Source organism: Lepisosteus platostomus, chromosome 1 (assembly GCF_059453375.1).
Source record: "Lepisosteus platostomus isolate fLepPlt1 chromosome 1, fLepPlt1.hap1, whole genome shotgun sequence".
Taxonomy (NCBI): Eukaryota; Metazoa; Chordata; class Actinopteri; order Semionotiformes; family Lepisosteidae; genus Lepisosteus; species Lepisosteus platostomus.
This window is the reverse complement of record NC_142611.1, coordinates 54,876,240-54,902,776: the sequence shown is the minus strand read 5'-3', so window position 1 is coordinate 54,902,776 and position 26,537 is coordinate 54,876,240. Positions and strand designations below refer to the sequence as shown.

Genomic DNA, 26,537 nt, shown 5'->3' with positions numbered 1-26,537 from the left:
GTTGTTGTAATCCAGACTTGATGGATTTTGTTCTTTTAGCTCTGTTTTAGTAAATGATCCTCGCATCTTATGGGATACAATAAGGGGTTTTATCAGGAGTACCACTCTGTTGTTTCGCTCTAATCTTAATAAATCTCATTTGCAAATAACTGGAATCCAAATCAACACGTCTTGAGTACACATTAAAAGCTCATTCTCTGAAGCCATTCTGCCTGAACTGGATATCACCAGGAACGATCTTAATCTCTTAGACTGCACACAGAGTTCTTTATTCATACAGCCAGGCAGAGCTATTATTTTCATGGCAGGAGACCAAATCTTTGGCTTGAAGGCTTGACAGTAATGAAAGTTTGTGTACATTTATTCTAGGAACACAAGAGGTAACATAGTCAAAGTCTCTGACCTGCTTCAAATTCATTCTTGGTTTGGCTTAATTTTATTTCACATTTCATAGTTTGGATTTCCCATGTGAATGTGAAGAGTTTCATGGATGCAGGGTCTCCTGGAGGTCTGTGAGGAGCTGTGGTTCACAGTGGACTCTCACAGGGATCTCCACAGCTGGCCAGGGATAATGTCGGGCAATGAGGAGACTGTTGACAATGATATCAGGGTTAGGGATAATATTCACACCTCTGTCTTCCTTAATCACTCAGTCACTGAGGCAGACATTCTTATCCATGGAGGAAAGTGCCTGGACACAAAGGACTCGCCACAAATCTGTTCCAGTGGCATTAGACAGGGACCATACAATTACACCAATTGCATACAGAAATTGAATTAGACTGCACAAGGTCAGCCATCTGACTCCTGGCTTTGTCACAATCTGACTGCACACTCTCATGGGCTTAGGATGAAGCTTATAGGAGTTTTACAGCTCTCCAAATAGCTAATTTCTGACTGTGAACAGTTTTGTATTGTTTAACAACAGGATCACAGAACATACATAACTAGAATATTAAATCACAACACAACAACTGTAAACCTCAGCTCCCAGTCCTGGTCCACCTGGCCCAACACAGGACAGCAACCCTAACCCATACTCAGATTTACATTATCAACAGCTAGCTGGCCTTAAAGAGCAGAGTAAGAGAAAGAAAAGATACAAAGGTCAACTGAAAAGGCTACAGTAGAAGCTTCATGATTTCCATTGTAGACTCCAAGGAGTTAAGAATCTGATCTCTGACCCCTGCACCCAGATTCTTGAAAGCTCCAGAAACAAAACTTCCAAAAAGGGAAGAGCCCACTGACTCCAGGGAAGAGCTCCAGAACATTGCCAGTGCAAAGCTGTCATCCTCCTGGCTGCTGTAGGACCTGCAAGCCAAATTCTGTGCTGTAAGACAGTCTTACATAGGAATTGTCATTCAATAGAGTTTAAAAGTAAAAGGTCAGGAGGAGGTCAAACCCTAATCTCACCCCTAATGATCCCTAATGACTTTGCCCACTGTACTAGTACAAGTCTGTTCAGATTCTGTAGGAAAGCAGTGAGGCTCCAGCGCATTACTGGAACTGAAAACCTTTCCCAGCTACCCGGTGTCTCTGAAGCACAGTTGTCCATCATAATAAGATAAGATCACTTTATTGGCCATATACAATTTCTTTCGTATTAGGAATTTTTGCCTACCCCAACTTGCTCTCCATGAGACACACAGACAGGGAGAGAGGCTTGGGGTCAGAGCGCAGGGTCAGCCATTCATACAGCACCACTGGATCAGTTGGGATTAAGGGCCTTACTCAGGGGCCCAATAGAGTAGGATTCCTCTGCCAGGCACAGGATGCAAACCATCATCCTTCCAGCCACAGGTGTAGATCCTTAGCCACAGAGCCACAGCACACCCAAATATTTGGGGCATACGGGGATTGAACCTACAAACTTGGCGTTATAAGCACCACACTCTAACCAACTGAGCTAACCGGACAATTTTGTAGCTAAACAGGGATTCACCGAGCACTGACTGATGAGTGACTCCTACCCTAGTTCCAGCAGGAGCCACAGAAAATCTCCAATGAATTGAGTACCTACCATCAAGGACTACTGAACTCCTCTCCTCGGTGCTATAAAGTTGGGAGGAAGAGACTTTCACAGACAATCTCGGTACCACGAACATCAGTACTCCCACAGCAGTGAGGATTGTATGACACCTTCAGGCAGAAGATTTCAGGCAAATTTCAAAATGCCAAGCTATGCCAGCAACATATTTCTCTCAGTAGATTCATTTAAAACATCACAAAACTAAACACAGAAAATCAAGCTTGGTTTGACAATATACAGTATAGAGTAAGGGTTTATTTAGAATATTGGTGAATATGTCATTTATAGAAAATTAATTTCACAACCTTTGGCAGCCAGCAGATTTAAAGAACCAAAAATATACATTATTAAACATCTCTTTATAGAACATACACACTTATTCAAGTAAACTGTCTGTAGCAGATCTTCCCAACCTGGTAGCCTTGTGTCGATGACCTACGCACATAGACTCCCTATTTAGAGTGAGGAAGTTTGGAAGTGGACTGAGGCTGAACCAACCCAGATAACTTTAACCTTACCAATCCTTGCATTTCTGTTCCTCTAACAGTCTGCAATTTAACCTTGTCTACTAGTTGATCCTATTTGGCCAGGGATACAGTTTATCTCAAACATGTGAAACCTGCAGTACTGAGAGAGCAGCAGTTGCTTTGATATTTTTCTTATCATCATTGTTGTGGTTGTGGTTGTCACAAGATAGAACCTCAGTTTTCAGCACTGTCTTGCCACATAAATGAACTTGGTCTAGCCTAACCTGAATTGATTATGTTTGTTCGGTAAACCTCTTTAGCCTATTTCTCTAATAAGATTGTGAATATGCAAAACTTAATTTGTAGCGCTCTCTCTGGGCCTTTGGACTGTTCCCATACCGCCATCTAGTGGTATAACCCTGTCTTAACACCACATTACACCTTCGCTTGTTACAACATAGATTTTCAGTACATACCTACTGTACAGTCAGATTAAAAGTTCAACAAATGCAGCAAAATCCTAAATTAAATTTATGAATGCAGATTGGTTTTTTTAAAGTGATTTGTCCTTTATAAAGCAGAGAACTCCATTTCAGTGAACTGCAGTCTGTGTCATAAAATATATTGCACCTACATCAGAACAATCCTATTGGTCTACCTGTCCTAAACTAGAAAAAGACAAGCACACAGCACATAAGGGGCACTGCATTGTATACGTTATGTATTTTCTTTCAATAGGGCTAGATACACAATATAGCCTCTGCTATTGCAGTATTACTGTTTTTCATGATGTTCATACTCATACCACTTATCGGTTGAGACACTACAACTGGGTTTAGCTTTATTACATTAGAATTCAATTTTAACTTTTTATTCCAAAGTGAACATAAAATATTTGTAATTAATTTGTGTGTGTTCCTGGAATCGATCAATTGAGTAAATATAAATCATTAGATAGCACATTCTGTAGGGTGGGCTGTACTTTAAAATAAATAAGGAGCAGTAAGATTTATGCTTGTCATTTAATATATTTAAATACATACATTTTATTCAGGAACACTAAAATGGGCAGCAACAACATTAATGCTAATCAACACTGCAGATCACCAGCTTGTGCTTCAGAGTCACTCCGGTCTGACCTGAAGGAAGTGGCTTGCTGAGGAGAACTCAATGAGCTGGAAGGGAGGAGAGCACTTGAGCCCTTTATCTGTTCAGTATCACACTTTGGGCTTTACCTTTGTACATATATCAATCATTAGTTGTCCATTGGTCACCTATAGATACAGTTGTCTACCAATCATTCTCCCCAACTGAGCATTCCTTAAACAATTGAAAAAACAGGGACATCAGTGTAGACATAGTGATCGGTCATTCCTGAAGAATCATTCACAGGGCCCAATCTTCTAAAGATTCATGAATGTTTACAGATCAGACCTCATCTACCTTCCTGTGGCAAGATTTTCAAAGTCAGGTGCTCTGTATATCTGTGTCTTCTTCAGAATTCGCATGCAGTCAGATACCTGTATCAGGTCTACCTGAACACAATACCCACATATCTGAACTGCCTCAGAATTCACACGCAGTCAGATACCTGTATCAGGTCTAACTGTACACAATACCCACATATCTGAACTGCCTCAGAATTCACACGCAGTCAGATACCTGTATCAGGTCTAATTGTACACAATAACCACTCACTGAACTGCCTCAGAATTCACACGCAGTCAGATACCTGTATCAGGTCTAACTGTACACAATAACCACATATCTGAACTGCCTCAGAATTCACACACAGTCAGATACCTCTGTCAGGTCTAATTGTACACAATAACCACATATCTGAACTGCCTCAGAATTCACACGCAGTCAGATACCTGTATCAGGTCTAACTGTACACAATAACCACATATCTGAACTGCCTCAGAATTTGCACACAGTGGGTTACTGTATCAGGTCTACCTGTATGCAGTAATTGACGAGCTTCTTTTCATTCAAACATTGATAGTGCTTTTAACCCTAACACTAGGTAGACCCTATTTCTTATACTGGTCTCATCACAGTACTGAAAATCACTTGCACAACCCGTCATGTTGAAGTTATATAATTATATAATGATAGTTCTACATGCAGCTTTTTCAAATTGACAAAAATTCTCTCTTTGTCTCGGGGTGTTTTTTGTATACTGATTTGTTGCTTGAACACATTCCTTGAATTACTGTATACCTGCAGCACTAACCATTGTTAGCATTCATATCTACCCAGATGTTTATAAATGAGGTGATTTTTTTTTTAGTCCAAGTAGAATTAATGTTTTGATGGAAAACTTTAAGTTTCTTTCACATTTTTATTTTTTGACTTTTTGTGGGTAGCGTCATTAGGTGGTAGACTATGTACTACTACACAGAAAACTTTATCAGCATCTTCCAATTGTGTCCATAAAGAACTCTGGAATAACTCTGCTGCTCCACTTCTCAGGGTTTTGAAAGCTGCCACTACAGCCCTTCTCCAGCCCCCAGGAAAGACAGAGGGAACAGTCACTGGAATTTCTCCTCTTCACACTGTTTTTCTTAGTGACAGGTAGTCTGTGTAATTTAAAAATACAAATATAATGATAGTGATAATCCCATTAATTAACTGCACGATTCCATCCCTTTGCGCCCGCCAGCAAACCTTTGCTTTGTAGGTTCTGATTTTCATATACTGTAGCACTGCAGCCATTCAGTGTGTCACTGCTGAGGCTTGTCTGTCTCACCACCTCTACTTGTCTTCTGCAGCTCCCCAGTCTGACAGATATTTTTAATATGAAGATGTCACGTCACACAGACATCCTGTGACTTTTAAAATGTTGAGAATTAGCTACAAGACATGGTAGTTAACACTTTTGAGCCCACAAAGTAACAACACTGTACTAGACTGCTGAAACATGCTGCAGCTCTGTCCCCAGATATAATAACAGAGGTGCTTTTAACAGTGGTAAATAGTTTTCTTTTGACTTATGTTATGTCATTTTATTTAGAGTGTATTAGTACTAATATGCAGTTCGCTGTACTTCAGTTTTCTCAGAACCAGGAAAACAGCCTAGAGTTAAAGCGAATTGGGCAACGGTCCATTTTATTCTAAAACATATGCTTCATGTTTGAATGTACAGTATTGCCACATGACGAACACTACAAATTAATAATCAACAGCAGCCGATATATTGCCCATGTTAGGTGCAGAGGTCAGACAGGTCATTCCCAAGTCCGGTGTTGTGTTTGCAGACCGGTTCTGACTCGTCTCCATCCTGCCTGCAGGTGCCGACCTGTTCACCTTCCCCTATCAGTCCACGCATAGCGCGGCTTGGGCACAGGGTCAACCGAGCAAGTCTGTACAGGAAAGGTATTCTGCATTAGCCATTAGACTGGAGAACAGAGAAAGCTGGGAGAAGTAAAAATGACTAGAATTCAGTGGAGGAAAAAAAAGCTGACTGGCTCGCTCCCTGCAGTGGAAAAGGCTGGAACGGAGGCGCCTTTGAAAAACGGCAGCGAATACAGTTAAGAGAAAAATAAATGAGGCTATCAGCGGTTTGAGTCTTCAGGAGACTGGTGCTAATACAGCAGGGATGAAAGCAAGAGTCCGCTGAATCAGTGCTCTTAAAATAAGGAACAGGTTTCTAGGTTTGACTAGTAAATTGACGTAGAGAAGTGCTGTATGTGGCTTGGTTCTGTTTATTTTTAAGAAATAAAATGAAAAAAAAAAATGTCTGTATGAGTTCCAAGAAAAGAAACCCTGGTCTCAGGTTTGTCAGAGTGTTAACTGTAAAAGATCCACAGAGGGGCTGTCACAACAAGAAATTAACAAGTACTGTATGTATCCTACTTGTGTAGACAGAGTGGAACCTCATAGATCCACAAGTAGTAGTATGTTGGGAATGACATGAATCCAATTAGGATTAATAATTTGGGAGGAATACAGCACCAGGTTGATCTCGTATACCACGGTATCTTGTTCTCAACCACAACACCAGTTTCACGAAGCTGAGAGTGATAGACAGATCTTGTGGCTGATGATGTCCCTTGGTAAGTCATTGTTTAGGTTTATGGTGTGGGTCCAGAGCCATTGAATTAGAGAGCTAGGCTAACCACAGTGTGCCCAGAGTGGGAAATAAAGCCTGACATGTGACCTGTCAGACTGTAGCAAAGACATCGCTGTCTCAGGAAGAGCAGAAGGCAGGGCTGGTGTCTGTCTCAGGTCTGGGCTGGGGGAGTTACAGTGAGTGTTGAAGTGACATCTGCCTGTGTGCAGTCTGACTTCTCTTCCTGCCACATTATGGCTATTCTGTGATTTCACCTGAAGTCTGCATTTTGTACTGGCACATTTACATTTTTACTTTACTGTCAAGAATGCTGTTTTTGAAAGACATGCAGAAAACCAGTCCTTATTTACTCTGTGCTGGGATTAGTTATTTTCATATATTTTATTTCCATGGATCTCTAGAACCTGTTCTTGTGACTTTTTAAGTTTTTCCTTCTCAATCTCTGAATTTTCATGAGCATGGATAATCACCTTAAACGTTGCACAATACTATAAAGTAAGCGGAAACAGCACAGCAGTTGTGGCTGAGATTGGTCTTCAAGGGGATGAGTTGTATCTGCTGAGAGTACGTCCGATGTGAATTGAGGTCAGAACTGGTCTGTGATGGTACTCGTGTGTCAGGGCTAAAGAGCTTTGTTATTAATTTAATTGAGTGATGCTTGTGCCCTTTACAAGTGGGCAGAACCATTCTTCAAGCAAAGCTTTAAACTTCAGGGTTTCTGCTTTCAATGTTCAAAACGTCTGTGTCAAGTCTGTACTTACTGCCCCTTGATACTGCATGGGATCACGATTTCACCCGAGTGCTGCTGCTTCTTCAGCCACCTGATTGCACAGGATCTATGATTGTATTTGTTGAAATGCATTTCGACATGAATCTCCTGCTGCATACAATATGTCTGTGATGGATATCAGCTTGGATCTTGGAGCAGTAAGAACAACTGTTCTGCACAGGGCTGCTGCAGCTTATGTGAGCAGTGCAGGACTGTTAGTGATGCTCTTGCTGGGTTTTCAACAGCCTTTTTTTACCTGAATCAAGCATTGTGCTAGAGTTTCAGCAGTGGAATGATGACTGAAAGAGGGCAGTAAGTACAAAACTCTTTCTTCCTCCTATTATGGTGCTGTTTTTAAACATTTAGCATTTTTCCAGATCCAGTATTTAGACTCTAGTACTGTATAAATAATATTTAACTCACGGTTAGCAGCACCTTGGTAAAATGAATCCTTTAGGACACAATCGCAGTTGTGGTTGTATTTTGTTTGGAATATCAGTACAATCTAAACGTGAGCCTTATGATCTTTTTCATATGGCTATGAAACTGCAAGACATGACACAAAAATGAAAATACTACTGAACATTTCATAGCAAATTACTTTGTACTGTCTTATTATAAAGGACAAAACAATCTACCATTGTATATTATATTTTATATTATTGTATATTTTCTATGTATACTTCTGGTGTTGTCCACTTACATGATGACACAGAATCTAAATTAACTGGATTCTTCAGCTTTGTTGTTGCCCAGCATTAAGTTATGGCTCTAAAACTAATGGAATATAAACAATATTAATCATTCATGGCTGTTAGTATACAGTAGTTTGTAGTTTGTGTAATTGAAAATTAAAAGCACCTATACAAGAGTTCTGTTCCTCTGCATCTGTTTATTTCTGTATTTTGTTTTTATTATTATAATGAATGGTGGTGCATGGTTTTGATATACTGTAGGCAGATATAGTACTATCCTAGAAGGCCAATCTTGGGACAACATTTTAAACATTCTACATAATTAATTATTCTATACATTTTAATTATTAAAAAATATAATTGCTCTTCTCTTAGGCATTTTCTACTTTATATTGTAGAATACTTTATATTCTACTAATTATTCTGTCTGTAAGAGTGGTCCGACTGACCTGTGACAATGAGAGTCAGTCCATGGTGAGATTGTACAGCTGAGGTGTAAGGCAGGAGAGGGTGAGGTGCTGAGGCAGTGTGGGTGAGTTACAAGGCAAGAGAGAGTGAGGTGCTGAGGCAGTGTGGGTGAGGTGTGAGGCAGGAGAGAGTGAGGTGCTGAGGCAGTGTGGGTGAGGTGTGAGGCAGGAGAGAGTGAGGTGCTGAGGCAGTGTGGGTGAGGTGTGAGGCAGGAGAGAGTGAAGTGCTGAGGCAGAGTGGGTGAGGTGTGAGGCAGGAGAGAGTGAAGTGCTGAGGCAGTGTGGGTGAGGTGTGATGCAGGAGAGAGTGAAGTGCTGAGGCAGTGTGGGTGAGGTGTGAGGCAGGAGAGAGTGAGGTGCTGTGGCAGTGTGGGTGAGGTGTGAGGCAGGAGAGAGTGATGTTCTGAGGAGGAGCTAGGCTAGTGTTGGCAGGAGTCTCCTTCTCTGTTGGTCATTTGCAAGAGGATTTCCTCTGAAACACTGGTTTTTTACAGATTTTCTCTTCTGGGTGAATTTATAAGTTTGAATAGAATATTTAATGTACATTTTAACTGTTGAATTTTTGGCATTGAAATTAAAGTCCAGACCGTATTAGATCCAATGTGCTCTTCCAGTCTGTCAATTTCCAGACTCTTGATGTCTTAGACCTGAAGCTGAAGTCAAGCTAGGACTAGGGCACCAGCTACTTAGAGCATATCCTGCTGTGCACACAAAGCACTGTGGTCATTGTGTCAAGAGTGAGAAGTAATGTAATTTTCTGTTTTAAGATTTGTGATTCAGTCTCTGGGCTGAGTACTCTGATTTCCTACTGCCCTACAATAAAATAAAAAGATTGTATTGTGCTCCAGCTGCAGAGGTATTTGATTATTTTATTGGCTCTAAATTAGAAGGTATAGTAGCTCAGCTGTACACCTGTTCACCTGCAGCATTATTTCATTTTCTTTGTTATGAAGCATCTGTAATGTATTTCAGGTGGGTAGCTGCGTCAGCATGCGTAGGCTGCAAAGGAACAAGTAATAGAGAGGAAATTAAAAACAATGATTCGGCTGTGGAGCCTTCTTCGGGTGTGAGAGTAACATACATCTTTAATGTATGTTACTGATGTTTGGATAAAAGATTGTGAAATATATGTAACATTCTTACGCTGATAAAATGTGCCTTTTATTATTTTGTTATTGTTTATGTAGTATATGTATGAAACTTTATTCATAATACCTTAATACATTGTTACTATGTATACTGCAAAAACAGGTTAATTGATCTTTCCTTTACAAGTTCAGTATGACAAATGTCATTACCAGTCTATTAATGTCCAATTAGGATTTACAAACTGTGATTGATATCGATTACCCAGGAATTGTTTTTTGATGGTTTTTTTTTTTAACATCAGCACTATCTCCTCCTGTGTCCTATGCTGAGGTGGGTGTACAGTGAAACTCATCTTTGCCTGGTTTCTTCCTGTCTCGCCCCACTCCCCCTGGGTCTCTGTAGGCCACACTCGGCCCAGTGTGACCATCCTGCCCTCTCTGGCGCAGGGCTGTCTGTGCGGAGGGGGGCCACGCTGCTAAGTCTAGCCACTGATGGCTTCCCGTCTGACTGGAGCCGTATATGGAAAGTGGACGGAAGATCCAGGGCCCAGGATGTCCCCGGCACCCCTAGGACACTGGAGGCACATACCGCTGGAGAGCACCTTGACGGTGAGCACCAGCGACGGGGCCTCCCCAGGCACGGTGACCTGCGAGGCCGCCCACAGCTCCCAGGCTGTCGTCATGACGACACCATGGCAATCCGAGCGCTCTGCAGAGCCCCGCTCCCTCCTCCCGTCTGGAGCACCACTGCCGATCCTTTGCATCTCTCAGCCTATGCACTGTCCCGACAGTCTTCGTTATAGTCCGCGCTACTGCTCGTCAGCTGACGCAAGCGTCTCTTTCTGTTTAATGTGCCAACAGTGAAAATTATCCAATAAAAAGAGTCCTCAGCTTGGTCATCCTGGTGATTATTTGGAAAACTAATATAGAGAACCAAACGCATTTTGTAATTTTCACACACTGAGTTGATTTCTTTATTAATTATTGACACTTAAGTTTCCACCTCTTCACACACAGAAGCACAGAAGTAAAACAAGGCAGGAATTTAAAAGACTGCAGCCCCTTAATAGATATTGCATCAGATCTCATTTTGGTTTATCCCAAGGCAAGTAAGGTAAAAAAGTAATATGTCCATTGCTATCGATTATACCTCATTATACGAAATATGAATATTGAAGTTAATAATGAACAAATTATTTGTCCTCCCCACTGATAGCTGATGTGTGGTGAGCGTTCTGGCGCACTATGGCTGCCGTCGCATCATCCAGGTGGGGCTGCACATTGGTGGTGGTGGAGGGGAGTCTCCATTACCTGTAAAGCGCTTTGAGTGGAGTGTCCAGAAAAGTGCTATATTAGTGTAAGCAATTATTATTATTATTATAAAATAAATTCTTTAATGAAAACAATATATTTTACAACTAAAACAGGGAATGACATTTTATTTTTACTGTGGGTTTGAGGTAGTTGGGATTAACAGGAATCTAGTATTTTGTTTAACATAAATTACATTATCACTGTTAAGACAAGCCTGCTAAAGCTTCACAGACTGCCGGTACAGCCAAGGGACTTAGAGAGTAAATACAAATGAACTCATGAGTGTAGAGGACCAAACAGGCTGTTCATAAGTCCTGTGACAATGACTCTCTCGTTTGTCCGGACCAGGACTGAAGACATGGACTGAGTTCAGCCTGAGCAGTGACCTGAATCTGTTCAAAAAGGGGAGGGATACCAAAGACGATTACTGTATGTGATCATAGTAACCCACAAAGGCTCCTCTTATCCCACTGTTAAGAGAAGCAGTCAATGTGAAGGTCTATAGCATGATGCCAGGGGTGTACTAGACTCCACAGGGACTATAAGAATTTGAATAGGAGTAATATGTTTGACTTTTTCTCTACCATAATCTCTCAATTAAAGAGACTGTTCCAGTTTTTAGCTGTAATTGGAATAAAGAACAAGTAAAGATAAATTATACACTGAAAAATAAATACATTACATCTGAAGAAGGCTTAACAGCTGAAAACTTTGAATTTTGTCTTTCTTTATACTTTCCAGCATAGAATCAATCTTTACTTCATCCTTTGTTGCTAGCACATGATGACACAGTTCCTTGCTGAAACTTGTAATACCAATTGTTCAAAATGTTTCACATTGACAGAAAAAAAAACATCAGTTTCAAAATGAAATGTTTAAGAAGGTGTAAAATATTTAGATAAATCAGAAAGTCAGACTCTGATGCATCCTCACTGGGGAAAAGTCTCTGATAAGCAGAGCCTTCTAGAAGACAGCAGAAGTCTTATTGTTCTTAAAATGTTTGTTTCCCACCTTAATAATCTCCACAAGTCAGGGAAAAAAAGCCCATGTGAATATTAATAACATTTTTGGGCTTTTAAAACAATCCATGTGATCTCCACATTATTCTGAGCTAAAAAAAAAGAGAGCATGCTATGGTCTTAAAATAGAAATGAAATAATGAGGAAGCTGCAATGACAGGCATGATGTGAACCGAGTTAGATTAACCCCCTGAGACCTGAAACATCGGGGGAGAGTTCGGATCTATTCTGAGAGTGGGGCAGGCACATCCCATCCTGTCTATGCAAATGCTCAATGTGACAGCTTGAGTTTCACCTCTTCATATTGTAGTTTCACAGCAAAAAATAGCCCCAGGGCGGCGGGGCAGCTGTGTGGGGCTGAGAGCAAAGGAGTCTGTCAATGCTCTCTGCGGGCTGCTCACGGCTCACACTGTGAGTGCTAGAGAGAGCGCACCTGATTAAAACAATGAGACAAGAAACTATTTTCAACTGAATGAAACAACAGCAGAACCAGTCAAGGAAACCTAAGCTTGTTCTTTATACTGTTACACCTTAAGAACTTACAATTTATTATGTCTATTAAACATTTCTCAGTGGCAGTATTGTACTTAATTAAGGTTTGGCAAATGTGGAGCAGTGTTGCACAAGTCCAGCAGAGTGTATATCTATAGAGAAAAATTAAATAATTCAAAAACTGGGTTAACCATGTACAGTATACCAGATTCAGTGTAAAGGCCCATGGATAAAATCTGTCAGTGTTCTACAGTTATTCCTGTACCTATTTTCACCTGTGTAAATTGCTGTTATTTTCTTTGTATATTAATAACTACACTTACAGAGAGCTTTTCTGGATACTCCACTCAAAGCGCTATACAGGTAACGGGGACTCCCCTCCACCACCACCAATGTGTAGCCCCACCTGGATGATGCAACGGCAGCCAAAGTCCACCAGTACACTCACCACACACCAGCTATCAGTGGGGAGGGAGAACAGAGTGATGAAGCCAGTTCATAGATGGGGATTATTAGGAGGCCATGACAGCCATGGTGAAATTTGTTCAGGACACCAGGGTAACTCCTCTACTCTTTTTCGAGAAAGGCCCTGGGTTTTTAATAGCCACAAAGAGTCAGGACCTTGATGTTATATCTCATCTAAAGGACGGCACCTTTTTACAACACAGTGTCCCTGTCACTATACTGGGGAATTAAGACCCTCATAGACCGCAGGGTGAGCACCCCCTGCTGGCCCCTCTAATACAACTAATCAATTGTATCCTAACAGACACTCTTGTAACAGTGTAAAGAAAGATGATGGTTTACCATCCAATTATAAATAATTGAGAGGCTGATTTAGTAATTGCTCATTAATTGCTCATGCCTTTTCTGAGTTAAGAATGGAATTTCTGTAATAAAATCTGCATAATCGTATGTGAAGACCACAGAATGAAACCTGGACAACAGCAGTACTTAAAACCTCACACTATCTGTTCAATCGGACAGGCCGCTTCCATTCCTTTTGCTAATTACATATATATGAGAGAAAGAAAAAAGTACCCTGAATAACTAGTTTTCTAAAAAAAGGCTATAATTGTTTGAGAAAACAGGACACTAATTCTGAGAGCCTTTATCACTTCAGTTCAATGCCAGCAGAAGAGAAATGTTTTTTTAAAGACATTCTTGATGTGTATCTGCAACTGGACGAGAAAAAAGAGCAACCCACAGGCGATAATGGAGATTTCTGACTGTAAAAAATGTTTCCATCCATCCAACAGCTTCTTCCAATTCAGGATTGTGGGGCATCCCGCAGTGCAGGAGCTCTGGATTCAGTTCTGGACCTGGGATGCTTGTTGCAGTGTGGGTTACCACCAGGTGCTCTGGTTTCTTCCCATGGTAGGTTAATTGGCCACTGGGAAAATTGGCCCTGGTGTGAGTGTGTATGTGTGAGCCCTGCAATGGACTGGCGTCCCATCCAGGTTGTATCCTGCCTTGTGCCTGTTTCTTGCAGAGATAAGCTCCCCCGTGACCCTGTATTGCATAAAGTGGATGGGTGGCTACTGGGGGAGACAACATAAACCAATTCCATGAGTGAAAACGTCCCACATTCAAATTCCCCGAATGTTTACAGTACATGGTGAAACCATTTCTTTGGTCAGTGTATGGAGGTAACGATCACAGAAATCAACCTTGGTCCACACTGGTAAATAAAATCAAACAAAATAAAACAGGTCATGAGGACATTACTCCAGTAACAGATTTAGTTTCTCTGAACCTTTTCTCCTTCATTCCTCCTGAGAGTGCTATGTGCGCCCAGAGAGCAGGATTTCCCACTGGAAACACTGGGGATCAAGGCTGGAGCTGCCAGAATCACCACCAAATGGAAAGGCAAAAGCTTGTCCCTTTTCAGAAGTGAGTAATTAAGGTTTAGCATATCTGAAGATGTGTTTGCTGGGAACCTCAGCACTGAAAACCTTAGTATCCATTGACAACAGTCCTACAGGTCACTCTGTATGGTTTCCCACTGAAGGGCCCACACTTGCATCAAAACATCTGTGAAGCACTTCTCTAGAATCCCCAGCTCAGCAGCGCACTCTAGTGGATTAATGGATCGAGGATCCTGACAATACAGCCAAGCAAAATACAAGCTGCACAGCTCTTACGATATAGCAGTGGAACTCCCACTGAGACGGAGCACTGATCCCGCGTATTAACAATCTTGACTGTGACAAGAGTACCTTAGCCTCAGCTGGCCCAAGTCAATATAAATGTTGCACATCCCATGAAACAGCCACCCAGCACTTCCCATACACTCTAACACAAACAAACATAATTGCACACTGGTATACACAGGGCTGGCAAAGCATAAAAACTGCTGGAAACCAAAGACTCAATTTTTCATACAGTGATTCTTCCCCATTTAGCTAGCTGACTTTTGCAAGAAGGCATTATGAGTTAGATGTCTAGAAATAACATCTGTAGTTCTTTCTCTTCTCCAGTCTAGTTTTATTAAACATGACAGGAGACACTGCTCCAGTCAAAAAGTTACCCTGCAGTACCCTCTGCTGGTGACGGAAGGTTAAGTTGGAGGAGCAAGTATCTCATGCTCTTACTCCATCCAGAGGAAACGCTGTCAGGTTGAAACAAACCTAAATTGCACAGCCATGAGGTGCCATTAATTAATTTAATCCAATGAGAAGTGAGCAGAGCATTAGCAATTACTTATTTTACTCTATTCACATGTTTCATTGCTTCCAGCGTCTCGTACCACTGCCAGACCAAGTAGATGTGAGCCTGGCTGAAGCTGGGGTGAGACTAGTCAGCCAGGGTTATCCTGGCTCACAGCAACACAGCGCCCCCTGTGGACACCCAAGCGCTTGCAGACACGCGACACTATTGGTCAGAGATGTGTCTTTCCTCCGGTCAGAGGGGAACCCATAGCAGGGCGCCGTTTCCCGTGTTATAAAACAAGTGACTGAAAGGTGGGCGGGTTAGAGGAGTCTGTCTGCACTTCCTCTCCCCCGTGAGGGCACCGAGTTTAAATAATCCTATAATACCAAGAGATTCTTCATTTAAAACCATCTAGCAGCTACATTTTACCAGTGGACTTTACTGCCCCCACTAGTGCCAGCCGGGCACAGCAAGAGCTTGCATCTCCCCTCCTCATCATCACCTCTTCCACCAACGCACAAGCAACACCGTGTCAGACAAGACAGGACAGTTCATATACAGTACAAATAGGTAGGTGCGTCAGAGAAGAAGGCTCCATAGCCAAAATGTTGTTTTTCTCTTTTCAGCATGGAATAAACCTTTACTTGTTGCTCTGCAGTTATATACACGGGTACGCACACGAAGGAAAGAACCTGGCTAAAGTCAGTCATTCCAAACTTTCACTTGTAGAAAATGTAGAACAAAAATCAAGAGAAAGTTGAAGACAAAGGTTCGTACAGTTAAGAGTCCTTTATTGTAGCCCACTGCAGAGATTTCACACTTCACAGCAAGCTGAACTGGCAGCACACAACGAAACTCATAGTCTGAAACTTAAAACCACTTCAACCACCAGCTTCCCAAACCAGCTTTCTGTGAACTTGATATGGTGAAACCATTTCCCAGTGCTGTCACGGAACAGCAATCAGGATTTCCAGAACAAGGCCAGTTCAGCGCTCCCAGGGCAATGCGCCCAAGGTAATCTTACCACCCTGTCCTCTTGTGGCCTGAGAGGAAGTGAGAGAATTCTGGGACAGAGAGAAACTGCTCTTGGAGACATGCGACATCAGGTTTTGTAGGTGGAGACAACTATGAAACCAAGGTGGCAAGAAAAGGCCTCCATCCAAACCACAAGCTTATTTTCTAGTTTCGTGAATGCTGGTAGCAAGTCAATTTAAAGATTTCAGCCCAAAAATGTCCAGGAATAAGAATGAGCTGTGTTCTATGTGCTCTTGCACCTGTGAAGCTCAAGCATACTTCTGAACATTACTCAGCAGGCTGATTACACTCTGCTGCTGTGCATGATGGTCGATACAGGGCTGGTTCAGTCCTTGTCAGCATGACTGCCGTTCTGGACGGGAGAATACTGAAGCTCAGGGACACGCTGCCAGGTCTGTGTGCAACCCCTACGACTTCCTCTCTACCACACCTCACACCTCAGACTCTGAAGGCTGGTCTTATCAGGAAATGTCTGCTCACTGCTGTGTGAACCAGACTTCAGAGCACTCAAGACAAGGCCACTCCCACAGTGCTCTACAAGGACAACACTATTAGGCACAGCATATAATCGCCTCATCAATAAAACAGTATTCAGTACAAGTATACATTCAAAGTACATGCATTTGGTATTTTGTACAGGCAGGTTTCCTTAACCTTTAGCTCCAGTGCAACGTTTGCTTGGGGATTGAATTAGTAAAAAAAAAAGGAATGATTTCAGGCCAGAACAAATTATTTACAGAAGGGTTACAACATTAATATACCAAGTTATTTTTAAGGTAAAATTTACTGGATTTCAGGTTTAAGGAACTTCCTCCCCTTGGACATAGAAAATTACAGTGCATATAATTACACTGCTGTACAACAGGAAGAACATTTGAACAACTTTTGTTTTGCCACACAGAGATCCGTGTGACCTTGAGGATAACGTGTTGCAGATACACGAATCCTAGCCTGCAAATGATAGTAAGGTTACTAAGAAGCATTCTTTATCTGGTCTTCTACAGACTTTCTGAAGGGCTGCAGCCAGTGCTGACATGGACATCAACCGGAGGCACAAGTTAAGTGTTTTATACTGCACACATACAGAGAGCGCACTGGCTGGGAGTAGCTGCAGCTGTGTGAAAAAGTAGAGAAGCACTCAAAGGGACAGTCTCATCACTACAGTCTACAACTACGACAAGGCACACAAAAGACGAAGAAATACAGATTTACGTGCATATGTGAAACTTTGGGAATAGTGAAAAGAATAAAAAAAAAAGTGCATCTGAACCAAGATTTCAAGAACATTAGGGACCTCTGTGCCCAAGCAATATAAAATGAGGGGGGCCTGAGTGGCACACCTCTGTACTCTTGCCAGCAGAAGGATGTCCAGACTGAAGAGTTCCAGCTGTAAGCTGGAAACTAAGGCAAAACTGACATAGGCTAAACCTGTGGAGCTGAGGTCACAGGTCACAGATGCCCCTCCTCTTCACAGAAGAGTGCAGGCACTGGGTAGACCAGCTAAGAGAACACCAACTGGCAACCACTGAAATGTGGAGAACAAGGCCACTTCAGAGTGCTAAATATTGTCCCGAGACGTCTCCCAGGACTCTGCTGCAAAGAAAAAGAAGAAAAAGAAGGCAACCGCCCGTCCATAAGAACAAGTCCAAACAAGAGGAGGCCATGCAGCCGGTCTTGAGAAGTTCGCTGGCGATGTGGAGCTGGAGGGCAGACTGACTGGTCCAGATAGGCACTTCAGGTGAGCTGTGGGCTGAGACAGCAGGTGCTGCGCCATCTGTGTGCCTCTTAGTGGTGCGGCGAGTCTTTTATCTTCACAGAGCCATCCTGCATTCCAAAATACACGCGTGCTGCCATGCCAATGAACAGCCCTGTCTCCACCACGCCTGAAACACAGCAGAGGGAAACATCAGCCCTGCCACAGGGTGGCAGCGCAGCGCCACCCCCCACAGTACAGACTCCAAATTCAAGAAGAGCTGGACTGGCTGACAATACACTACAAGAGGCAACACATACATACATTCTTATGTCATTCACAGAAAACCATATCAGAATAAATCCTGTCCAGAGACCAGTCCTGGCCCGGGAGGGCCAGTGGAGAAACCACAGTTGGGTGGAATTCCTAAACCCGGACTGCAGATATACCAGCTCTCCAGAACCAGGATTGCACGCAGGATGCATTGCATATAACCTGAATACTGCATTGAGAGCCTCTCTCAGTCTGTGACAAAAGCACAGACCTGCACGCAGGGTGTTTGGCAGAAGTGTTCCACTCTCTGACAAAGTTTGTCCCCCAGTATTTGAAAATGTAATTGTGAAGTTGCTAATCTTTCAAAGAGAGATGAGATGTGGAATAATAACTATCCTCTTGAATCAAATGAGCTAGTGGGCCAAGGGTCTCCTCCTGTTGGTCACCTTTTAATGTTCTTATGAGAATAGCCTGGATACTACTGTGCAGTGAGAAAGAATGGAACAGGAAAAGCAGTATAAAGTCCCTCTTGCTGAAAAACTCCAACAGAGACCCAATTACACACAAAAGACTGGCCCCTCTGTTTTAGCCCTGTTCTTAGAAACCCAGGGATCACATTTAAACTGGATTTCAGTTTACACAGAGCATGGCCATGTGGGTGAAGTGACTTACTGACACAAGGAGTTGTGTGAGTCTGGAACAAGTTACCCAGCGATAGTGTTGAAGCTGATATCCTGGCTTCTTTTAAGAAATAGCTGGGTGAGATCCCTGGATCAACTAAATACCAACTGAGCGAGATGGTCTGAATGACCTCATCTGGGTTGTTTCTTCTTTCCAGTTTCTCAGACTGTGTCAGGACAGAGTGTGTTAAACCTGGATCTCATTCTGAGGAAAAGCAATGGCCAGGACTCCTCAAACTGCAGCTGGGCAAGGTCCCCGAATTGGGTGGCCAGCTTCCGAACAGATCTGTTGAACCTCCTAACCTCCTCGTCACATCTGGACCTGTTCTCCCGTGAACCGGACTGCAAGAGGGGGCCAAGGGACCCTACCTGGAATCATCTTGATGGCCGTGTTCACCTCCTTCCAGTTGTGTTCCCGATCGAACTTCCAGTCCAAAATGAAGTTGCTGTTGTCCGTCACCACTGGGCCCTAAAGGAAGGACAAGCCACACAAATAAAGACCCAAGTGCAAAGCAATTTAGTCCCAAAGACATTGACAATGTGACCCCAGTGAATTTCTTTGAATGAACCGTGAAACACGAACCAGTGGAAACTACAGGGAAGTGCATTTAAATCTGACAACAGGAGGCATTTCTTTATTCAGAGGGTTGTGGGAGTCTGGAACTAAAAACACAGCCATGTTATTGAAGCTGATATACCATCTCCTTTTAAGAAACAACTGAATAAGCTTTAGAGGCTGAAGCCAGGCACATATTTGAATATCCAAAATGGTCTCAGCAGTGTTAGAATACGTGTCTGCCATTGAAAGTACACCTGATCTGAGTCACTCATTCTAATCACCCGACAGACATTATCACAGCTGAAGACAACAGAAGCAGCAGGAAGGCTGAGGAGCTGCAGGTCTGAAGCTGATTACTAAATGACAACTTCCTCTTTAATTAAAATACATGAATAAAATGACTATTAAGAATAATTTACATTACTTTGCCAAGGACGGAGACAGAAATCACTGTAAAAAAAATAGCACCCCATAAACAAAATTAAAAAAAACATTTGCTATTTGTTTATTGAAAACAAATTCATCAGCACTGTCTAAAACCAAGCTCTGAGTATTGTTAAGATCCAGGTATCTGTAACACGAGTCCTAGATTATTGAAATGACCCTTCCATGACCATAGTTCCAAAACTAGCCTTCTGCATGGGCATCTACATCACAGTCATGATATACTTGGCCAAGATATCAGAAACCACTGCATTCATCATTTGTCTCTCAGTAACTGTATAATTGCACAGTATCCAAGCACAGTTCCCTGTCTGTCTCCCTGTGACTGTGCGACGGCGCTGCGTTCCCATCTGTCTCCCGGCAACTGTGCGACGGCGCTGCATTCCCGTGAGTCTCCCTGTGACTGTGTGAGGGCGCTGCGTTCCCGTGAGTCTCCCTGTGACTGTGTGACGGCGCTGCGTTCCTGTCTGTCTCCCTGTGACTGTGTGACGGCGCTGCGTTCCTGTCCGTCTCCCTGTGACTGTGTGACGGCGCTACGTTCCTGTCCGTCTCCCTGTGACTGTGTGACAGCGCTACGTTCCTGTCCGTCTCCCTGTGACTGTGTGACAGCGCTACGTTCCTGTCCATCTCTCGGTGACTGTGTGACAGCGCTGTGTTCCTGTCTGTTCCTCTGCGACTGTATGACAACAGTGTTCCCTGTGACTCTATGCTCTATACAGGAAGCCCATTTTTCCTTACCGCTTTACTGACAGCCATGCGAAGCTCTGCCACTCCCCCAAACCTGCGCTCTATCTCCTTGGCAACAGGCACATGAGCCATGGGGATGACCTCGACTGGAACCCCTCTCTTCCACTGCTGCCCCAGGGTGTTGGAGTCCTTCCTGCGGGGGGGGGGGAGGGAGAGGAGACAGCAGTCAACTCTGCAGCTCAAAACTGTCTTTGGAAAGACTCTGAAAGGAACAGAGCAAACCTGTAGTCAGCGATGACAATGAAACGTTTGGCACAACCAGCGACAATCTTCTCCTGAGTCAGACAGCCCCTGCAGGAAGGAAGGAGACCACATGGACACACTCTACAGAAGCAGAAGCCCAGAGGACAGGGAACATGTGGAGAACAGAAGGTTCCTTCACCAGGTTTGTATCCCAGCAACTCCAATAATCACAAATTCCAAGAATAAAATTCCCAATTTTACCATTTCTTTGAAAATTGCTAGAATAACATTTGACAACTGCTACTTCTCAGTGGAACGTTTGGTTTAAATCTGATTAATTTACTGATGTTTGTGCTCTCACTGGGGTCACATTTTTTTGACTTGACATGAACTGCCGATTCAGTAAATATTCTCTAACCACTTTACATTGAGTAAATATGACCACTATTAAGCAATATGTGTTTTTTATGTGACTGAGATTCAAAAGATGTATAAACATTTATTTGCAGTATCCTATAAGGACAGTGGATCACTCCTGACAACAGGCCAGATAGCCAGTGCACTTAAAGTACCTTAGCATGAGAGAAAAAACACACTTGGTGAGTAACAATAATACCATACACTGCCATGCCAGTGTCTCAGTAGTATTGCCCGATAAGAAAGTTGGGAGTTCAAGCTGTAAGAGATTACCCAGTAATGACAGAGGAGTTCTACTACAGCCCTGTAATGTCTAGAGTGGTGGAATCTGTAAATGGGACTAACGGAAGGGCACATACAGGTAGAGGACAAACAAATGGAAACACCTGGGTAAATGAGGGATCCGGAACATATGAAAACAAGAGTTTCCACACAGCTGCGGCTCAAGTGTTAATGAAGTAAATGACATCCCAGCATGCCGAGGGTCATGGGTAAAAATGCTGGACACGTCTAGTTATGGTTAGCGAAGGCCTCAGTGACTTTTTGTGATTGTTGTGGTGCTTCTGGCAGAACCTTCAGTGGCCAAGACAATTCAACTTGCTGATGTCTCACGATCAACAGTGTCTAAAGTAATGTCACCATGGAACTCAGCTGGAAAGACATCATCATCAAAGGGCAACAGTGGGGAAAAAGCATGTACTCTAGTATTGTGTTATCCATTATTAAAATTAATTTGAAATGCAAGACAAAACAGGTGAGCAGCTAAATATGAAACTACTGCAAATTCTGTCTGCTGAGAACTCTACAGAGCAGGATACCATAGTCGGGTGGCAGCGTGCGAAAGGTCAGCACACCTAGCAAAGCAATGATTGCTGGTCCTGTGGTGCAAAGGGCAATAGACTATCGAGCAGCTGAGAACTGTGATGTGGTCAGATGAATCATGTGTCGCCATGTTCTTGACAAACAAACAAGTGCACATGTGCCACCAACCTAAAGACCTCTAGAGCCCTGAGTGCATGGTTCCAACAGCAAGAGGTTCTGGTGCTTCCATAATGTTACAAGGCACCGTTTCTTGGCATAGTTTGGGTGCATTCATTCCTTTAGAAATCAAGGTCAATGCTAAATAGTATTTAATGGTGCTTAATGATTATCTTCATCCCATGTTGCAGCACTTCTTTGCTGTTGGGAGAGGCATCTTCCAGGATGACGATGCCCCCATCCCGTAGTTTGATGAGCTTGACTCTGATGTTATCAATGTCATATCCATCTCGGTCACCAGATTGGAACCTAGTTGAGCATTTATGAGATATTTTGGAGCACCTGAGACATCATTTCCAACTTCATCAACCTGGCGTGATATGACTGACTTTTTCATGGAATAATGGTGCTGCAACCCTCCTGTAGAATTCCCGACACTGGCGTACTCTCTGCCACAGTGAATGTAGGCCATTTTGGAAGCACGTGATGGCCCAATGCCCTATTAAATGACTTTACAATGGCCGTCTCCATTTTTTTTGTCCACTACCTGTACATGAGGTGCGTCTGTAGAGTCGCTCACTTTTGGTACACCATGTGATTCACAGAACTGGTAGCTGGCCACTCTCTAGAGTGTACTGTTTGCTTTATGATCGATTAAGACAGCATTCTCTTTTTGGTCTAACCATGGCTCGAGAGAGCTGGGTTTTCTTTTGCTGCTTTTGTATCCATGTAGCCTCTAATGAATCCAGAAGTTGCTCTTAGCCCCTCTGAGTTCACATTAGTATGTGTGAGCACGTTCACGTGCGCAAGGCCCTTCCAAACACATCTAGAGCCTCTCACCCGCCTCCCTTGATCAGGTTGAGATCCACATCGACCTCATCTGCTCCATCGATCGCCACGTCCAGCTGTGGACGACAGACACAGTCACAGTCGCAGGATCCACAGGCGAAGCGCAGTGCAATCACCTCAGGTTGATGCTAGGACACTAGGAACTTGTAAGAATACTAAAAGGAGTGACCAAAGTCAATTATTTCACTGATCATATATCAGATCATCCTTGTGATGTGTGTGAACTTTTAAAACTAGTTTTAGGATTCTCTTTGGTTCCTGCTGTGGTGCAGCTGTCCCCCATCACTGTGAAAAGTACCTCAGGGTGCCGGTCAAGGTCAGTCAGGGTTAAACCATTCTGTAGAATCAGCTGACGGGCCTGAAAACAGGAGAGAGAAAAGAGTTGACAGAGCTAGGGGAACCCCATCTCCAGGTGCATCCAGGTCCATCTACACACAAGGCTGCACAGAGCACAAACTTACAACTTGTTAACTCCATAGGCAATTATCTAATGCAGTGGTTCTCCAACTATGGTACTATGGAATTCACACTTTCGCTAAACTCGCTCCCTCTCCCCATGACGGGCAGGCCGACACACTGACCTGGAAGGATGTTGGGACACAGACGATGTTCAGCTTCTCCTGTCGCACTCTTTCCGCTGGAAAACACACAAGCAGAGTATCTGTCAGCATCCTGAGACTGGCCCTTACAGGTTCCCACCAGAACTGAGCAACACCAGCATTTAACTACTGCCCAGCCAGGAAAAGGACAAAGAAGAAGAACCGTCTGCTCCAAGCCACGTGTGAGCAGCTGGAATCTTCCTGCTTCAGACAACAGGGGGAAGGTACCAGGAGGTGAAGGAAAAAAGGAGAGAGGGACACTCACCCAGCCTGTCCACAGCGTAGACGACAGTGGTGCCACTGCCCACACCAACAGCATGGTTGTTCTGAGGGTTAAGAGCAACAAGAGGAAAGGTCACGTGCTTCTTGCTCCTCTTGGTGCCTTTCTGATCTAAAGCATGTCCTGAAGTGTGGACACACCAGCTCACTAACTGCATCAGAGCTCCAGACAAGCAGACAGCAGCTGTTTAAAGAAGAGGTCTCCTCTGGCCTGCACAGGGTCTCACGATCACACCTGTACTTCTATCTCAGTCACACAGCTGGATTTCCTGTCTCAGTCCAGCTGCAGATGAAGAAAGTTCGGAGACAAGATCTTCCAGGGGGCAGCATCTACCTGCACCACTAACTGCTGGGCACGACAGAGAGGGGCCAACTCTTCAAGGGGGGGAGGTGACTACGTGCAACTGCTGTCTTTATTCATTTCCTTTCACATTCAGAGCTGTAAAACCTTTTCCCCTTTGCAACAGCCCCTTCTACCTCCACTGTACACTATGCTGCAGCCCCATCTCACCAGGGCTCAGGAGCCCAGCAGGGCTTGGCCTGGTCAGTACTGGGATGGGAGACCTCTAAGGAAAATCAGGTTAAAAAGATGAAGAAAATACAGATTTTAAATGAGGAGAGGCCATTTGGCCCATCGAGCTTGTTTGTTGATTAGGTGCTCACGATCTATGAATGCTGCTGTAAGTGGTGTCGGTGGACCAGTAGGTGGAACCTCTTTGGTGACTGGGAACAATGCACTTCAGTGGTGAATGAAGAGGGTCCCCTCCTAGGTAAAGCACTTCGAGATGAAACATGCTATATAAATGCCAAAATTATTATTATTATTATTATTATTAACATTTGCATTAAGTGGCTCTTGCATTGCATCTGTCTGTATGTCTAGTAATCAAAAACAGGAAGAACTGTTGTGGGTAAAACTGACCACAAATGTTGCCCCACAACAGTGTGTTTACAGCATCCAAACCACACCCAGTCTGAGACACTCTCTGATAACAGAGCTCCCACGCAGGCGTTTGGAAGAGCGAATCTGTCCACACCTCGCTTTTCCCACTCGGATGACGCATATTATCCGTATTTATTGCAAACGCGCAGTTTATGGATTCTCTCTTGTAGCAGTATGTTACTGATCAGTGATTACATTCACAAACATGACATTTGGTCCCCAAAATCGTCGATTAAGTAACTTGACTTGCGCTTGAAAATGCATCCCTGTGACAAAAACAGCAATGCAGTATTGGTAGGACATTGGGCGGCTTGCAGAAATGACCGAGCTCTGCAGTAATCGGCTACAAGGTTTCGACGAAAACCAGGTACCGCGCGCACGACAGCGTGTATTCTGCTGCTGACCGCAGGGAAGAGTCCCAGCTGCGTCAGGGTCTGCAGCTCAGCTGACAACTGCCCTCGGACCAGGGGCTCCTGCGGGCCAGAACACGTGCTCTTTCAAAACACAAGTACGGGGCTAAAAGACAATGTACTGCTTTTTTTGTCAATTCCCACTGCAACAGAAGGGGAAAAAAAACTGTATTTGCTTTCTGCAAACACTGCATAGTTGCGAAACCTGCTGCTGCTGTACAATGATCCACTTTACGGGTCAGACATCTGGAGGGTAAGCTAATCACCCTGTTAAACTACGGAATCATGTTGTTAACTGCTAAATGAGGGTTAAAGACTGAAACCTAATTTGGAACGGAAAACCAGGTTGTACGTGATCAAGAAACTTACTCATGAAGTTTAATATATGAACAAAACTAGCATACGAAATTTTATTGACACGAGGGAGACTCCAATAACGAGCTTTCTTCACCATGACGAGGCACAATAGGTTCAATGCAGCAGATATAATTCTGAGCCCTCAAGCTGAGCCGACGTCTTGTGACTCAGGAGGGGGGTTAATTTAATTATACAGTGATCAATCCTGCACAACCACACCGTGCAACAGCTCTGTGCAAAGAGCGATAACAGGCGCCGCTGCTAAACCTCGGGTATGTAGCTCTGCTAAGTGCTGTGCACTTCATTAAAACACAGCGCACGTCCCTCCTGCAGCGATCTGTCAATTAGAAGAAATGCACAGGTATTACCGGAGTCATTCATAGTCTTTACCTGCACGTGATTGTCCACGGCAGCATAGCCGGCCAGCTTCTTTGCATTTTCAGCCATGGTTCTCCTCCCGCAGCAGAAGCGCCTACACGAAAACACGTGTCCCTCGGCGAATATCTTCCTGCCAAGACTCCCCGGCCTCCCCAGAAAGCCAGCTGCGAGAGTCTCACAGATTTCCCTTTGTAACCTCATAATCCAGCCCCCTTGCCTCGCCGGCCTCCACTACCTCAGGAAGTCGTGCAAAAAAAAAATCGGCAGTTGTCTGCAACGCAACCCGAGCCGGTAATAGTAGTTTTTTAAATTTGCTGAACGGTCGAGTTACGAGTGGGTTGGTCCCAATGTGAACTACACTTCCCAAAATGCAGTGCATACCGGTCGCACGGTGTTCATATTTAACTGTACAGAGTCTAATGTTGCTTGTATGAGTGTACGCGAACAGGTTGCGTGTTTTGAAGTCTGTAAATTGAGATTTACGGGTTTGCTGCATTCAGCTTGAATGGAATTGATTAAGCAAATTAAAAAAAAAACCTAGACGTCCTCTATAAAAAAAGTAGGTTCCAAAAAATGCCAAGAACTTTACGGAGAGTGTGGCTCACTCTCTCCATTATGAATTTACACTACTCCTATCTGTGTTCCC

The 26,537-nt window shown here is 43.5% G+C and overlaps 1 protein-coding gene and 1 long non-coding RNA gene across 2 annotated transcripts; one reads left to right on the top strand and one right to left on the bottom strand.

The window, feature by feature from the left end:
- The first annotated feature begins 7,162 nt into the window (after positions 1 to 7,162).
- On the top strand, positions 7,163 to 10,480 carry LOC148678231 (uncharacterized). The gene is made up of 2 exons (XR_015937090.1): positions 7,163 to 7,652; positions 9,994 to 10,480. It is a non-coding gene; the product is annotated as an uncharacterized LOC148678231 (long non-coding RNA).
- A 5,362-nt stretch (positions 10,481 to 15,842) lies between these two features.
- Positions 15,843 to 26,279, bottom strand: rpia (ribose 5-phosphate isomerase A (ribose 5-phosphate epimerase)). Its single transcript, XM_088632697.1, has 9 exons — positions 25,904 to 26,279; positions 23,790 to 23,850; positions 23,507 to 23,562; positions 23,224 to 23,283; positions 22,917 to 22,981; positions 20,721 to 20,789; positions 20,490 to 20,631; positions 19,118 to 19,217; positions 15,843 to 17,985 (listed from the first exon to the last, which is right to left on the bottom strand). Exons 1-9 carry the CDS (start codon positions 26,090 to 26,092, stop codon positions 17,888 to 17,890), a joined length of 840 nt encoding a protein of 279 aa, XP_088488823.1. The 5' UTR covers positions 26,093 to 26,279; the 3' UTR covers positions 15,843 to 17,887.
- Positions 26,280 to 26,537: the final 258 nt, after the last annotated feature.